Raw genomic sequence first — 15,725 nt, 5'->3', positions numbered from 1 at the left:
TAAAGCGCCTGGCTGCACCGTGTAGGGAAGAGCTCCTTATTTGTTCTGCCTCTGCATTGTGTGTTTTCCCTCCCGTGAAAAGGGGGAGATTCTAGAGTTTTTGCTCTGCATAATTACAAAAAGGCCCCATTTCCATCACGACGGCCTGGTTTTGTTTGCTGTAGTGCTTGCGAGTGTGCAGGCTGCGAATGGAGCAGCAACGCGTGTGGCGTTGGAGTTCTCTCGCAGCTTTTTATCAAGTCCCCTGTTCAGCGAATCGTGCTGCAGGGTGTTGAGGGCGAGCGGAGGGTTCTACAGGCTCGCCCCAGCGCCGTCCTCTTCGGGGCCGGTGCTACCGTTCAACTCGAAAGAGCTGTGTGTGTTTAAACCTCTCGTCATAACGAGGTTCTTCAAGTGTTGGGCCTCTCTTGAACTCTCAATGGCTGATGTGCATCTCTCTCCGGATCTTTCCGAGACATACAGCCCTGTGATGGAGGTACCGACAGACAACCCCTTCGCTGAAGAGCAGGCCCGTTCCTACTTCAGAGACGTCATCCTGGGCATCGAGTACTGTGAGTTATCAGCCAGGACCTTCTGGGGACAAAGCCGTAAGGGGGGTGGACCGGCCAGTGGAAAGCACCGGACAGAATACAGATGCACTAGCCACCTAATTTATTACCTGCAGCAGCTATTGTTGGACCCTTTGGCAGGAACATCTATCAAAGAGTACAATTACAGGCTAACCCGTCTGTAGCCATGCCCAGTTTGGCATCTCCGCTCATCACTGGTTAGATTCTGATTCACTGTACAGGGTCACCGACGGCCGGATGTTATTTAGGATGGCCGAATTTTCTAAACGCCACAGCGACAATGATGTGGGACTGGCGACAGCTGTCCTGTAGCAGTGCTGCACTCCTAAACTGACCCATGATAAAGAGTTGGAAGATGGCTAACACATACAGCACTAGGGCTCTAGCTTTGCACCGTACACCTGGAGGAGGTTTCTAAAACCATATACGTTTCTAACAAAGTGGATGGTAGGTGCAAGTCCGTAATAAGGAACCAGTTCTGTTTTGTTTGCTTTAAAAGGGTTTTTGTTCTGCTCACTCTTGTACACATTTGTATTTGCAGCTAATATCCAGTAGTCTTACTGAGTCCTAACACACTGGTCTCAGGGAAGTGTTTAAAAACTGATCTAGGACCAAAAAGACAGCTTTGAACAACACTGAAGAGCTTTAAACAGCTTGGAACAGCTTTGTTCGGTCTCATGTTTGTTTCGTCCTAGTGCATCTTTTCAGTTAACCAGTGCAGAGGGACGATGGTGGAAGCTTATACATGTATGCTGACACATACCGGCTGGGTGGGTACATTCCTCCTGAGTGTGTCTGCGATGGGAGAGAACGGCAAGAAACTGAAGTCACCTTTTGGTAATAGTTACATAGAGGAAAAATATGACCTTTTTAGTTTGCCGAGTTTATTAGTAATGCTATGCCACAAAGACCCATACAGCCTTTTTTTTAATGAACTGGCAGTGAATACTAGCACTCCAGAGTGTTAGGTTTGTTATGATCCATAGTCATCCTCCTACCTATGACATTGAGAATAACAATCACCCCCAGTCCCTGACGCTTGCCTCGTCGTGTTTCGTAACACTCGTAGGCGGCTGAGATTCCGCCGACGTGATCTCGTCATCGGCGCCACAATGGCGGTCGTGTCCGAGAGCGTCCTCCTCCCCAAGCCTGTGTGCACAGTTGCCATATCCCCATCTCCCTTTATGCTCATGTGACATTTTGAAATTGTCGGGCACAGTGCAGACGCCGCCCATCAAAAGCCTATTGTCCACTGACACAGGCCCCCCTGCGTTGTATTAACACAGTGCTGTCTTATGTCTGCTTATGTCTTATGTAAGCGATCGATATCTGTTTCAGGACTTGACCTCTCTCACGTCCCATCTCTCTGCATGCGATTGCTCGGGTCTTGTTTCAGAACGGTAGGCGAGGGCGTCATGAGGGGTTCTGCCTTTGATGTGCCCCCAGCTGCTGTGGGGTGATCGGCACTCTCATGTTTCGCTATCCCAGTGCTAGGCTCCCTGGGCGCGCCACGGCAACCATCCATCAATCAATAGACGCGGCTCGAAGACGCGGCTCCCTCCAAACTGCCTGGCATACGTGACGTGCCCTGAGCGAGTGCGGTGTTCAGACTGACTTTCGCTATTTTTCCGTTTGCTTTTTCTTGTGTGTGTGTATAAATGTGTGAGTGGGTGGATGTGTCTGTGTGTGTGTATAAATGTGTGAGTGGGTGGATGTGTCTGTGTGTGTGTATAAATGTGTGAGTGGGTGGATGTGTCTGTGTGTGTGTATAAATGTGTGAGTGGGTGGATGTGTCTGTGTGTGTGTATAAATGTGTGAGTGGGTGGATGTGTCTGTGTGTGTGTATAAATGTGTGAGTGGGTGGATGTGTCTGTGTGTGTGTATAAATGTGTGAGTGGGTGGATGTGTCTGTGTGTGTGTATAAATGTGTGAGTGGGTGGATGTGTCTGTGTGTGTGTATAAATGTGTGAGTGGGTGGATGTGTCTGTGTGTGTGTATAAATGTGTGAGTGGGTGGATGTGTCTGTGTGTGTGTATAAATGTGTGAGTGGGTGGATGTGTCTGTGTGTGTGTATAAATGTGTGAGTGGGTGGATGTGTCTGTGTGTGTGTATAAACGTGTGAGTGGGTGGATGTGTGTGTGTGTATAAACGTGTGAGTGGGTGGATGTGTGTGTGTGTATAAATGTGTGAGTGGGTGGATGTGTGTGTGTGTGTATAAATGTGTGAGTGGGTGGGTGTGTGTGTGTGTGTGTATAAATGTGTGAGTGGGTGGGTGTGTGTGTGTGTGTGTGTGTATAAATGTGTGAGTGGGTGGGTGTGTGTGTGTGTGTGTGTATAAATGTGTGTGTGTGTGTGTGTATAAATGTGTGAGTGGGTGGATGTGTCTGTGTGTGTGCTCATTTTCGCTCAAAAGATGCTGCCTCCAGGGGGCAATGATTCTGTAATTTTTAATGAATTTTTTTGCTGTATTTTTTTTTGTTTTTCCCTGATATCCTACAGTTTTCACAGGTAGACATTTCTCCAATTGTCACAGAAATGAATTGGTGTATGCATTTCTGTGAGTGCATGTGTGCGCGCACTTAAGTAGTGTGCCTTGGTCAGAGTTAAAGAAGTAGCAGGCATGTAGCGTTTACGTTGCAGCCTGAAAGTCTCAAATGCAGTAGTTGAGATCTGAGCTTTGCTTTACCAACATAATCCTTTGTTCTTCATTACGACGCTTAATATCTGTGTAGTTAGACACTTAATATCAATGCAACAACATTTACTTAAGGTGCTAGCCTTGTCTGACACCAGCTCATCTTTGATTGGCCACTTGAAACTGAAGGGTGTCACTCATCCAGTCATCTTTGTGTTCTAATGTGAATGGGTTAGCTGACTTCTCTTGTCAAATCAAATGGTTCTCCAGAACGTCAAGAGCCAGCCTGCTATGACTAGAGCTGTTTCTTAACTGTAACATTTTGCACCATTTTACTGTGCTTTCCTGTTTTGTTTTGGTTTTTTTGGGGGTTTTTTAATTATTATTATTTATTTTTTTTTATGTAATCCTGCTTGTATCACAATATTTTGAGTTCTGCAAACCATTAGAAACCATTGCATAAGATGTGTTATTCTGCTCTGGCTGTGCTCCTTTCCTTAGTGCACTACCAGAAGATTGTCCACAGGGACATCAAACCGTCCAATCTGTTGCTGGGAGACGACGGGCATGTGAAGATAGCTGATTTTGGTGTTAGTAACCAGTTTGAGGGGAACGATGCATTGCTCTCCAGCACAGCTGGGACTCCTGCCTTCATGGCCCCAGAGACCCTGTCTGACAACCGCAAGAGCTTCAGTGGGAAGGTAAACACCCTGAGGAGGGAGGGAAGGGTGTAAGTGTGTGTGGGTGTTTTTTTTTTTGTTTTGTTTTGTTTTTTTTACTGGGTTTAGTTGTTGTTTTTCTGCTGCTGCTTTGCTAAACGTGCATCCTGATGTACTTGTTTTATTCTATTCATACACAGTACATTTTTACTATGAATTTTAATGTTAGGATTTGAACGCTTTCTGAATGTCCTGTGCGCACCGGCTCGTACGTGCGCGTGCTTGCGATAGCGCTGCAGGTCGTCCAGCCGAGAGACAATGGCTGTCTAGTAAGGGCTCCGACTGAAGCCTGCCGAGTGAGCGCACTTCCTCAAAGGATTAGACTCACGCCGTTAGCCGCTAGTGGCTAGCACGATGGCCTCACGTGCGTGCTGATATATAAAAAATAAAACAAAAAACCAACTCGAGGCTGCGGGTGAGTGGTAAGACACACTTAACGTCCAGGACCGTGAACCTCTGCTTATCGTGCAAGGCGGGGACAGGTAGAGCCTGTCACTTTTTAAATGGTTGAATTCCTATATGCTGTTTGCTTTTCTCTCTGGCTCTCTCGCGCACTCTCTCTCGTCCACCCTGTCTCAAACTGTCGCACACAGAGACAGCATGGAAATGAGAGGGGCATTTGCTTCATACCTGCAGTATGTGTACATGTTTATATGTGTGTGTGTGTTTGTGTGTCCTCAATATGTCAGTGCATTTCATAGGTACAACGTAGAATCTTTGTTGTGGAAGACTAGGCAGCTCCAAGTCTCTGGACACAGTTAATTCATTTTTCTCCATTTTTCTGCACACACACACTCTCTCTCACACACACACACGCACACACACTCACACACAATATCTTTGGACTGCATTCTGTTACACGGTAGCTAGATGACACCAGCCCGACAGACTTGGTTCTGAACTCCCTGAACTGCTGAAACAAATGGAGGAAAAGGTAGAGAGAGCGAGAGAGAGAGAGAGAGAAATGACAGACGGACAGATTTTTTGTTCATTCCTGATGGAAAGCTGCAGCTCCTGGTCCCAGAGCAGCAAGGCCTGGCAGAGGGTCTGGAGTGTGTGTTCGTGCTTACCCTCCTTCCTTTCGGCCACTGTCTTAACGGCTGCGTCTCTCTCTCTCTCTCTCTCTCTCTCTCTCTCTCTCTCTCGTGCTCCAGGCTCTCGACGTGTGGGCAATGGGGGTAACGCTCTACTGCTTCGTGTTTGGCAAGGTAAGACTCTTAAGATGGCAGCCCATTCTAGATACAGACCTCGTAACAGTCAAAGCCTTTTGGCGGGGAATGGAAATGACCAGGATGACGTCTGTTTTGTGGCAGCAGCAAAACTTCTTGCATATTTCTTTACTGGAGGCCAAAACTTTTTATAATACACATTCTCGCTCTCTCTCACTCTCCCCCCCTTCACAGTGTCCTTTTATTGACGAATACATATTGGCGTTGCATAACAAGATCAGGAGCAAGCCTGTGGAGTTCCCCGAGCCGTAAGCCCTCCTCCCATCACCTCCATCGCACACACAAAATAAGGGGTGTAGTGTAGTGGGGTGTGGTGGTGCACGGTGGGTGTAGTTTAGTGGGGTGTGGTGGTCCGTGGGGTGTAGTGTGGGTGTAATGTGTGTAGTTGGGTGTGGTGGTGCTTAGCGTGGGGATGTGGGGGTTGTAATGGTATTGGGGTGTGGTGGTCTGTGGGGTGTAGTGTGGGTGTAATGTGTGTAGTTGGGTGTGGTGGTGCTTAGCGTGGGGATGTGGGGGTTGTAGTGGTATTGGGGTGTGGTGGTCCGTGGGGTGTAGTGTGGGTGTAATGTGTGTAGTTGGGTGTGGTGGTGCTTAGCGTGGGGATGTGGGGGTTGTAATGGTATTGGGGTGTGGTGGTCTGTGGGGTGTAGTGTGGGTGTAATGTGTGTAGTTGGGTGTGGTGGTGCTTAGCGTGGGGATGTGGGGGTTGTAGTGGTATTGGGGTGTGGTGGTCCGTGGGGTGTAGTGTGGGTGTAATGTGTGTAGTTGGGTGTGGTGGTGCTTAGCGTGGGGATGTGGGGGTTGTAGTGGTATTGGGGTGTGGTGGTCCGTGGGGTGTAGTGTGGGTGTAATGTGTGTAGTTGGGTGTGGTGGTGCTTAGCGTGGGGATGTGGGGGTTGTAGTGGTATTGGGGTGTGGTGGTGCATGGGGTGTAGTTTAGGGTGTGGTGGTCCGTGGGTGTGGTGGTGATGTGGGGGTTGTAGTGGTATTGGGACTTGGGGTGGTGGGGGTTGTTGCCATGCACATGCATGCAGGCTGCTCTGCCTCCTGCTCTTTGATGCCTTGAAGCTTTCTGAATATTAAGGTAAAAATGTCAATAAATCCATTTCCTCTAGTCTCCTCTCACGAAACTGGCCTTTTGAGTCTGTGTGTGCGTGCGCGCAAGTGTGTGTACAGATTCACACAGTTAAGTCCAGTTGTGAGAGAGAGAGAGAGAGAGAGAGAGGCAGGACACAAATCAGGGAACAGGACAGCTAGTCTGTGCCTTGACAGCTTGTCATCAACTAAGGAAAGCATTTATTTTGACCTGCTCACATCCACACATTTGCAGTCACATTCACACACACATGCATGCTCACCGATAACCAGTCTCTTCCTGCATGTGCTTTTAAGTCTGCAGGGTACACCTTGACCTCATGCTGTTTTAAAAACACATGAGATGAAACACAGTCTACACATGTCCACAGCGAATACACACAGTAAAGGTATTGTTGCTGTGGTTTGACTTCCAGCTCTGAAAGGCTTGAGCTGACTGTTGCCCCTGCCCAAGTGCAGTATGGGAAGACACTTGGATCAACAATTGGTTATGATAAACTGGAAGAAATCCCAATGGTTCATCGCAGTGGTCCAGACGTAGCTTAGAATTCAGTGTGTCTGATATCCCCTGCCTTAGCCCTGTGTATTTTACCAAAGTGTGCCATCTGTTCTGGCGTGCAGGGTCTGTGCAGTTAAGCCACCTCTTCTGGATGCAACCGACTGACTCTTGCCATTCTTTTCAGCATTGTTTACTTCTGGAGGGTGTAAGACTTTTACATGGTACTCGCCTGGGTTTTGCTCGTCACCCGGACACCGTGCCGCCACCGTCTGTTCAATTCCGTCTGTGTGCTTCAGGACTTTTACAGAACGTCTGCCTGACAGGAAACGGAATGATAGCTCTGCGAGTGTATTGTTTGCTTGGCAAAAGACGTCATTTGTCTGTGCCTGCAGTGTATTTGGGCTTTCCTCTCAGAGCTGGCTGTCATGGACCTGTTGTGTTATATTCCTCTATGCCTTTAAAATACATGGTTTTTAAGAGAAGTGTGTATTGATGTACATTACATCCACATTGTTGCAGTGCAGGTTATGCCGTTTATCACAGTATATATGGAGTAACACTGTGCACTGTACTTGTAGACTAAACGAGTATCAGTGAATACTGTATAAATTCAACGTGTCGGTGCATTATTACACATTGTAAATGCAGTGTTACTCATTGGTACTCACTGTAATTAATGGTATGGTTACCACGTAACAGTACTGGTGTGACGTAAAAGGTTACCACCAAACATTGGTTATCCTTAAATTGTTTGAAGAGGTGGAATTTTTACTGATGGCGTCATGTGACCTTCAGGCCTACCATCAGCGAAGCACTGGGGAACCTTCTCCAGAGAATGCTGGACAAGAACCCGGACACCAGGATCACTATTCCCGAGATCAAGGTGAGCTTGGGAATGTCATGCGTGAAACACGAGGCTTCGCATGCCGACACGCCGGCAGGCGTGTGCATGCGTTCTGTTTTTCTTATGGTGGTTTCCGAGTAGAAAATAAAATGCTGTTCTGGGAAAATGTGATGTCTCAGTTTGAGAGTGTGTGTAGATCATTAACACACATACCAACTCAAAGAATTCAGGCCATGCGTCATTATCTAAATGGGAAATGATGTGTTAAATCCCAGCTCCCCTGAGCACACAGGAGACACTTTTGAAAATTGTCTCCTCTCTCTGTCAGATGGTGTTTTTAGGTCACTTTTTGAACACCTTTAAAGTCATCTCCTCAACACAAACACAGAGTTCCAGTACACTATTCCACTGCTTTATCTCATGAAAAGGCACAAGAGTCAGGGAATCTGGTCCTAAGAGTTGCATCCTTACTGTCTAATTGACTTCCTGTGCCATAGGTGTGTGTTCATGCTTTCTGTCTTGACTTGTAACTATTCGCTCCTGCTGGTTTGGTCCTGCTAATCACCACCTGAGGTCCACATATTTGTGTGTGTGTGTGTGTGTGTGTGTGTGTGTGTGTGTGTGTGTGTGTGTGTGTGTGTGCGCAGCTGGACCCCTGGGTCACAAAGGATGGTGCTGACCCGTTGCCTTTAGAGGAAGAGCACTGCACTGTGGTGGAGGTGACAGAAGAGGAGATTCAGAACTCTGTCAAGTTTGTCCCCAGCCTGTCTGCCGTGGTAAGTGTAGGTTTGCATACGTCTGCGCGTGTGCATGTAACAAGCACATAATAAAATGGACGCATTTAATGTAATAAAGTCTGCTATGTGTTGTTAGAAGACAGCTATGAAACTGCAGTGCCCAGGCACATGTATTTTCCTCACCTGAATATGTGTGAAATTGAATCACACTTGAAGAATTTATTGAAAGATCGCATGATGAATCAACACATCGGAAGACATCAGTAACACCCTATCCTATCAGAACACATCAGTAACACCCTATCCTATCAGAACACATCAGTAACACCCTATCCTATCAGAACACATCAGTAACACTGTACTCTATCAAATCATATTAGTAACACCCTATCCTAACAGGACGCATCACTAACACACTATCCTATCAGAACACATCAGTAATACTGTACCATATCACTTTGTTTTTTGCCCTCACTCTTTTATCTCTCTCTCTCGCTTGCTCTCCCTCCCTCTCTGCACACCGCATGCCGTGATGTAGATCCTGGTGAAGGCCATGTTGCGGAAGCGTTCGTTCGGGAACCCTTTCGAGTGTCCCAGCAGGAGAGAGGAGAGGTCTATGTCTGCTCCAGGAAGCCTGCTCATGTAAGTCAGCCCACTCTCTGGCAATAGTGTCTGTGGCCAACAGGAATGTCAGATGGGGAGGACGACAGTCAGCTGAGAGAGGAATCACCAGCTAGTCGCTACTCACACATTAACAAAGCCGTTGAACAAAGCCGTTTGTTTCCACTAAACTGCCCCTCCTCTCTGTTTAATACCCCCCCCCCCATACTGTGGCCCCGTGGATGAAATCATAACCACGTTACTGAGTGCAGCTTGTCACGCTGTTTGAACAGGTGAACACTGAGGGCCACACTAACGACCTCCCATGTGCTTCCATATTAACACGTGCCCGACGGCCTTCCTGGCCCGCCACGGCATCCTTCATGGCTGGAACCGCGGAGTGCTCAGCAAGCTGCCCCCTCGCTCCCGCCGGTGCAGAGCTCTTTGCTTTCGCTGTGCCCTGAGGAGCCACTTCAGTGTTTATCAATTATTAATGTCATTTCTCATCGTTTCCTGGCTGGGTTTTCTTTCCTTTCTTTCATGGGAGTTTTTTTTGTTTTTTTTTTTTGGGGGGGGGGGGGGGTTTTGTTTGTTTGTTCGTTTTTTTGTGTTAACGAGGATCCGAAGAAGCAGGTTTGAGGATGCGTGTCCGCCTGGACTGAAGGAAACGTCTCGCAGAACCTGCGTTGACCCTCTCCCTTATTAAGCCTTCATACCATCTGGCTCTCTCTCTCTCTCTTCCTCTCTCTATCCCACCCCCCACCGTCCGATCACAATAAATGCCTGACTGCAGTAAACTGGAGCCAGGGACAGTGGGTTGACGTTGCTTGCCGGCCCCGCCCCTTGCCCCCAGACCGTGGAGCTATTCTGCCGCCCCGGCCTCCCCCCGTTACGAGCACTTTCTCATGTCTGAAGGGAGCGTTTGCCTTAACAACCATCAGTCTCCCTGCTAGTCATGAACCACAGCCGCGGACACCCCACCCCCACCAGAGCAAAGCACTGGCTCTGGATCAGGGGCGTGGACACCTAGCATTGCTTCTGCTAAGGGCTGCAGTTTTGTTTTTTTTACTGCTGTGATTATAGATTCTCTTCTTTAGCTTTGCTTTTATTTATGGCTGAGATATTGTTCTAGTGTTGTTTTAGGACATTACTCTATCCAGTGTTGATTTTAAGAAGATAATCTTAGAGTGAGGTTTTATTGCGTTGTCTCTCACTCATATTTTTAAGTCTGTAGTCTGTTGGTAATTGCATGCGTGGTCTCTCTCTCTCTCTCGATCACCATCATTAGTATTAATAACCTAGCTTAAGTTAATAATTACACCCTAGTCATTTCTGTGAGGTATTTTTGTGATACGGTAAGAAGCGATCGCTCCCCCTGCTGGAGAAATAACTTTGAATGCTCTGAAAACATTAACACATTTGTTTATGCCTGCCAGCTCAATTAAATCTTGACTCTGTGCTGTACATTTGCATCTCATTATTAATTCCTGTCGGCTTTAATTGTGCTCATCCTGTGCCTTTGTTATTAACCTTTATTAGTGTCATTAACTGCTGTCATTAACACACAAGCACACTACACACACAAATACACTCATATTTACACCAGCGCTGAGCTGGCTGTGGAATTTATACTCAAAAATAGGCGTGAGGCCAGTTGTTTGCTTATCAGATATTTCTGTTAAACAGCATCGTAGTCTGCTTTATACAGATAGCATTTCTTTTTAATGAGCTTCAAAGCTCATTTATTAGCCCAACCTCCTCTCTTCAGTATTAAGCCTGTATTCTTAACATAAATCCTGTTTTATTTTTTGTGCTTAAAGAGCACTATTCTTATAAACTGATAGTGATATGAGCACCATTATGTATTTTTTTTCTAGAATATTATGCGAATGCTTGGTGGACCCTCAGTTTCTGTCAATGCAACAGAAAGGGGTTGGATTTGGCGCCCCCTAATGGTGCCTGAGGGTCCATGCTGCTTACAGATCTCACTTTCATGCGGAGGTTCACTTCCCGTCATCCTGTACACCTGCACCTCAAACGTCCCTTGACCTCTGACCCTTCTCTCCCTCGCGCTCTCTCTCTCTCTCTTTCTCTCTTTCTCTCCGCCGCAGGGACTCGTGGCCGTTCCGTCCCTCTCTAAAACTCCACCCCTCTTTAAGGTAACTCTGTGGGCAGTGTGGCCATGGTTAGCCAACCGTTTCATCCAATCTTGTGTCCTCTTCTGTGCTGTTCGTCACCAGCGATTGGTGATTTTTAAATGTAGATTGCTGTCCATCCTGTCATTGTGACGCTTGTCCCTCTCTAATTAGCAGTGTGGTCATTGGCCACTTTGTTCGCTGTTGTGTACCATTTGCCCACAAAAACATTGACATTTGTACTTGGAGATGTTTGTGTGTCTGAGTGTCTGATTACCAAGAATGTTCCATACTTTGAATTCATTGGCATATCATCCAAGCATATATTTGCACATTGATAAGCTGTGAAGCATTTATAAACAACATTCTCCTTCATAGTACAATTCCTTTAAAAAGAAGGACATTGAGTTTTAAATGTGTGTGATTAGTTACTACAGTAGAAATAGGAAACACGTGTGTGTGTGTGTGTGTGTGTGTGTGTGTGTGTGTGTGTGTGTGTGTGTGTGTATATAGGAAACTATGTTAAACCTTAACCTCTGTCTGTCTGTCTGTCTCTGTCTCTCACAGAAAAGGTAGCAGTGGGGAAACTGGGCGAGAGGCGGAGCTAGAGGACCTGCACGAAGATGAACCGCCTTCCTCTTGAGTGGCCAAGTCCCTTCTGATGCTCACTGATAACTGTGCACTTGTCAGCCCTTGGCCCAGCCCTTTAGCCATTCTTACTGTATAGGCAAACATAACCTTATTATTACACTGTATTACGATCACAAAGTTCCCTTGAAAATGGAAACACTTCCTAACGCACTTATGTCTGCAACCTACTGAAGTGAAATTCTGCTTGTCCCTCGTTATTTATTCCCTGCTCGTACTTCTTAATTATTCAGTGCCAAAATTCCTAGCAGGTTAGCCCAACCTCCCTTGCATTTTGTCCTTCTTGCTGGCGTTTGCTCCTGTGCTTGCCCCGCCCATCATGTGAAGCCACTCCCTCCACCCGTACCTGCATTTCTACTTCCGTCAGCCCTCGGCACCCTTAGGTCTGATAACAAGGCGTGTTTGAAAGACAAACATTGCATGACATTGGAAAAAAGAAAAAAAAAAGTTCTTGTGATATTATGGATGAAGCGCCTGAAGACTTGGAGCTAATTCTAAAAAGCGTTGCTTCAACAGCTCCTTCTCAATTCTAGAAAAAGAAGAAGAAAAAGTCCTGTTGTGGTGCCCTCTAAAGGTAGACGTGAGCATTAAAATGGCTTGATCAGATCAGTAGGGTTTTTTGTACATGGATGGAATGGAATGTTGATGTTGTCCTACCTTGTCACACTTTTCATACTGTAATATTTATTCTCAAATGGCCTGTTTAATATGCTTGCCACTTCCGTATATTTTAATGTTCAGGGTTTGTTTGTTTTTTTTGTTTTTTTAGTGACATCATGAAACATTGCATCTTTTTCTCTCTCACACACACACACACACAGAAAAATGACAGCCAGTACGATAGGGCTCTCGTATGTATTTCTCACACACACACACATACACGTACGCAAAATGCAACAGAATAGGGCTTATACAATAAAATCTAGTCTGTTAGAGTGCTCCTCATTTTAAACATTTACACACACACACAACTTCCTGTGATGGTGAATATCACAGATCCTCCATTCAGACTGTACTGGTAATAGAGATACGGTATTGTCCCAGTGCACCATTGTCTACAGCAGAATGTGTTATTTACGAAGCCACCCCATTCCAAACGGTTTATTTGTCAATCAGCATTTCCGACAGGCTCGACAGTTTTGCTCTCGCTGTCCATGTCTCACACACACACACACACACACACACACACACACACAAAAACAAAACCACCCACAGGAGTGAAAGAGCATGTTCTTGCAGAAACAGAGAAGCACTTTTGGCTCCGCCTCAGCATATTCCATCGGCCGACGTGAACGTGCCGGTGAGTTTGAGAACCTGGTTTACTCCACTGTGATAGCAGGATGATCTCCCTCTCTTCTCGCGCGTCCTGTCATCCTGACTCGACCGATGAGTGCGGGCTCACAATGCAGACACACTACTGAACGTATACCAGGAACCACTTTGACGTGGACTCAGTCACCCCTGTTGGATGCCACCCAGAGCCTTTGTAATGGCATTGATATCTACTGCATGCCCTCCAGGCATCTCCCAATGGTTGTTAACCCCAAGCCTGTATTCAAGCATCCCAGTCCCACTGAAAGGCCATCTTTGACTGTGTCTGTGTGCCTGCACTCTCCAACACACCCCTGCCAGTGATGATTTTACATCTTCCCCACTCCCACACTCCTGTGTTTTCTCTTTCTGGGTTTAATTGTCATGGACAAATTGTAAAAATGTCTTTTTGCCCATTGGATGGAACCATCTCAAGGATCTGCGCTTTGAGTGAAATGAATGTACAACATGTGGGTCTGGTATCTGTTTGCATGTGTGTCATTGTAAGGAACGTAATGGCTCATGCACACACGGGTAACTCTGTTGCGTTTGGAGAGGATGTGAGTGGGTTATTGGGGCGTTTGGAAATATGCGACGGGGGTGTGGCATAACCCCAAATGCAGATATACACATACTCCAGTGGAAGTACCACAAAAAAAAGTGTATACTGTATATCACAACTGTGTGTGTGTGAGGGAGAGAGAGAGATGGTATGAGGGCTTAATAAGGGAGAGGGTCATCGTAGGTTTGTGTGTGTGTGTGTGTGTGTATACGTACTATATCAATGTAATACATTTGTCCCGTTAATGTTGACTATGCACTTGAATGTCGTTTGTATGTTGTATATGTGTCCTATGGCATGAGCCTAACCTCAGTATAACGCTTTTCCTAACATTTTACGAAATACACTTTAAAATCAGGTATATAGTTTAATGTGCTATGACTCAAGTATCTATTAAACACGGCATGAATGAAGTTAACTATAAAAACCCCTTCAACGCATTTCCTGCATTGTACAGTGACCTAAGATAACACATGCTAATCTAACACACGCTAACGTGTGTATAGCTGCCTGCACTGGTCCTGCTTTGGAGCAACTTGACGTTATCTCCAGGCTTTCTTCAATTCAGTACTTTTATGCCACTCACTGTGCTATACTGTCCAGAACCACCTATAACCATCTGTAACTATCATAACCGTCCGTAAGTAATTGCATGGTTCTCAGTCACAGTCTATGGGAGCCCCTCAATCCTTCTTACTTTCCTGGCTCAGACACACCTTGCTTACATACATCTGGCCCAGGTCATGAAGATCTCTAGAGTTTGCAGAAGAGCTGAATCAAATAAGATATTGGGTCAGGGAAAGTGTTTACATACATTGGCTCTCCTCAAGCTGGGTTAGGAAACTTAAGTGGAGTCATTTTGGGGTCCTTTCAACTGTTTGGAGGGGTGCTGAGGTGGGTCTAAAGTTTGCACTGTCTCAATAAGATTATTGCCTGGTCACTTTTTGTTAGCAAAACTTCAGATCCAAAGCCTTTGTGGCTGTAGATATCTGTCATTTAGTGACAGTATGCAAGAATGTGCCTTTTTCGAAGGGCTTTGAGGTGAATTTTGAACAGGACGTTTCTCCCGTATAACCGTCCCTATAACTTCCCCGTGCTTGAGTGACTGTCGTTGCTGTTACGTGGGTGTCTGTGTTCATGTGCATTAACCTGAATGTACTTATAATCGTTAAGGTGAAAACTACAAAAAAAGGCATGACACAAAAACTATTGAATGCAACTTGTTACATTGTAAATATGTACCAAAATATATAAAGAGGCTATTTTTTGCATGCTTTTTGTACACTTAGAATTAAAGACAATAAAGACATCACAACCAATTCAGATTCAAAATCGTTTCTTTTTTTATGACGATGTGAGATCAAGTACTTTCCACACAAAACAAATCATGAATGTCCTCAAATCACAATGCTGTTTATTAGTTAATGCAAAACTAAAAAGGGGGCAGGGGATGTGTTGCACTCACGTGATGCCCAAGTAAGCAGTGAAGTACGAACTAAATTGTATTTCAAACTACTGTAACAGGAACACTCGGTGATCAAGATGGACTGCAAATAATTCTCCGAAAAATACATAGATACAGTGCTGTAAGTATGACTTAGAAAATCTGTATCTTGAGGTAAGATATAAGACTTCATGGAGCATGAGTCTATCACAATAAACCAAAAGAGGACATATGACGTCCACGGTGACTCTATTTACAAATGTGCTTTTGTGTATACCGTAGGTTGTCTCAACTGTGGAGTCCACAAGTCCCTCTGGCAATCTTCATAGAACTCAGCAGTTAAAGCCATCTCAGAAGCAGCTGTTAAAAAGGCTGAGAATAACCTGTCCACTCCAAATCCATCCATCCATCCACTTACTACTGCCTTGCTCGTTACTTGCCTCAACAGCTCTCTTGATATACTGCATTTCTTTGTGCTTTTGGTATGTTCTTGTGACAGATGGAACGTTTGTCAGAAAGCCTAGTCTTAGAGGTGGGCTTGGAGTGCATACAGGTGGATGTGATGAAGCCCAAGTCCTGGGCCTCGTGCTCAGATGTAGTGGCCCCCTCCCCCTGTGCTTGGTGGATCAGTGCAGTGGTCTGTTGTCACGGCAGCAAGCCGGGTTATGTTTGCCCTGTTTGCTCTCCTTTTGCGAAGA

The 15,725-nt window shown here is 45.9% G+C and overlaps 2 protein-coding genes across 6 annotated transcripts in view; one reads left to right on the top strand and one right to left on the bottom strand.

Annotated features, from left to right (window-relative positions):
• Positions 1-14,906, top strand: part of camkk1a (calcium/calmodulin-dependent protein kinase kinase 1, alpha a) — a 48,087-nt gene extending 33,181 nt beyond the window's left edge. For 4 of the 5 annotated variants that reach the window (XM_027020579.2, XM_027020577.2, XM_027020580.2 and 1 more), the window contains 9 exons: positions 463-551; positions 3,706-3,905; positions 5,078-5,131; positions 5,327-5,400; positions 7,542-7,629; positions 8,238-8,366; positions 8,866-8,969; positions 11,039-11,086; positions 11,630-14,906. In XM_027020579.2, coding sequence (XP_026876380.2) covers positions 463-551; positions 3,706-3,905; positions 5,078-5,131; positions 5,327-5,400; positions 7,542-7,629; positions 8,238-8,366; positions 8,866-8,969; positions 11,039-11,086; positions 11,630-11,705 — 862 coding nt within the window. In that variant the 3' untranslated portion in view covers positions 11,706-14,906. The remainder of the gene's footprint in view (positions 1-462; positions 552-3,705; positions 3,906-5,077; positions 5,132-5,326; positions 5,401-7,541; positions 7,630-8,237; positions 8,367-8,865; positions 8,970-11,038; positions 11,087-11,629) is intronic. The other variant, XM_027020581.2, reaches the window with a different exon arrangement.
• The window catches only part of p2rx1 (purinergic receptor P2X, ligand-gated ion channel, 1), a 32,972-nt gene continuing 32,149 nt past the window's right edge, over positions 14,903-15,725 (bottom strand). Inside the window, exon 13 of the mRNA XM_035527147.1 lies at positions 14,903-15,713. Coding sequence (XP_035383040.1) covers positions 15,691-15,713 — 23 coding nt within the window. The 3' untranslated portion in view covers positions 14,903-15,690. The remainder of the gene's footprint in view (positions 15,714-15,725) is intronic.

This window comes from Electrophorus electricus, chromosome 6, assembly GCF_013358815.1.
Source record: "Electrophorus electricus isolate fEleEle1 chromosome 6, fEleEle1.pri, whole genome shotgun sequence".
Taxonomy (NCBI): Eukaryota; Metazoa; Chordata; class Actinopteri; order Gymnotiformes; family Gymnotidae; genus Electrophorus; species Electrophorus electricus.
The sequence above is the reverse complement of the archived record's forward strand: the minus strand, read 5'-3'. Positions and strand labels throughout refer to the sequence as shown.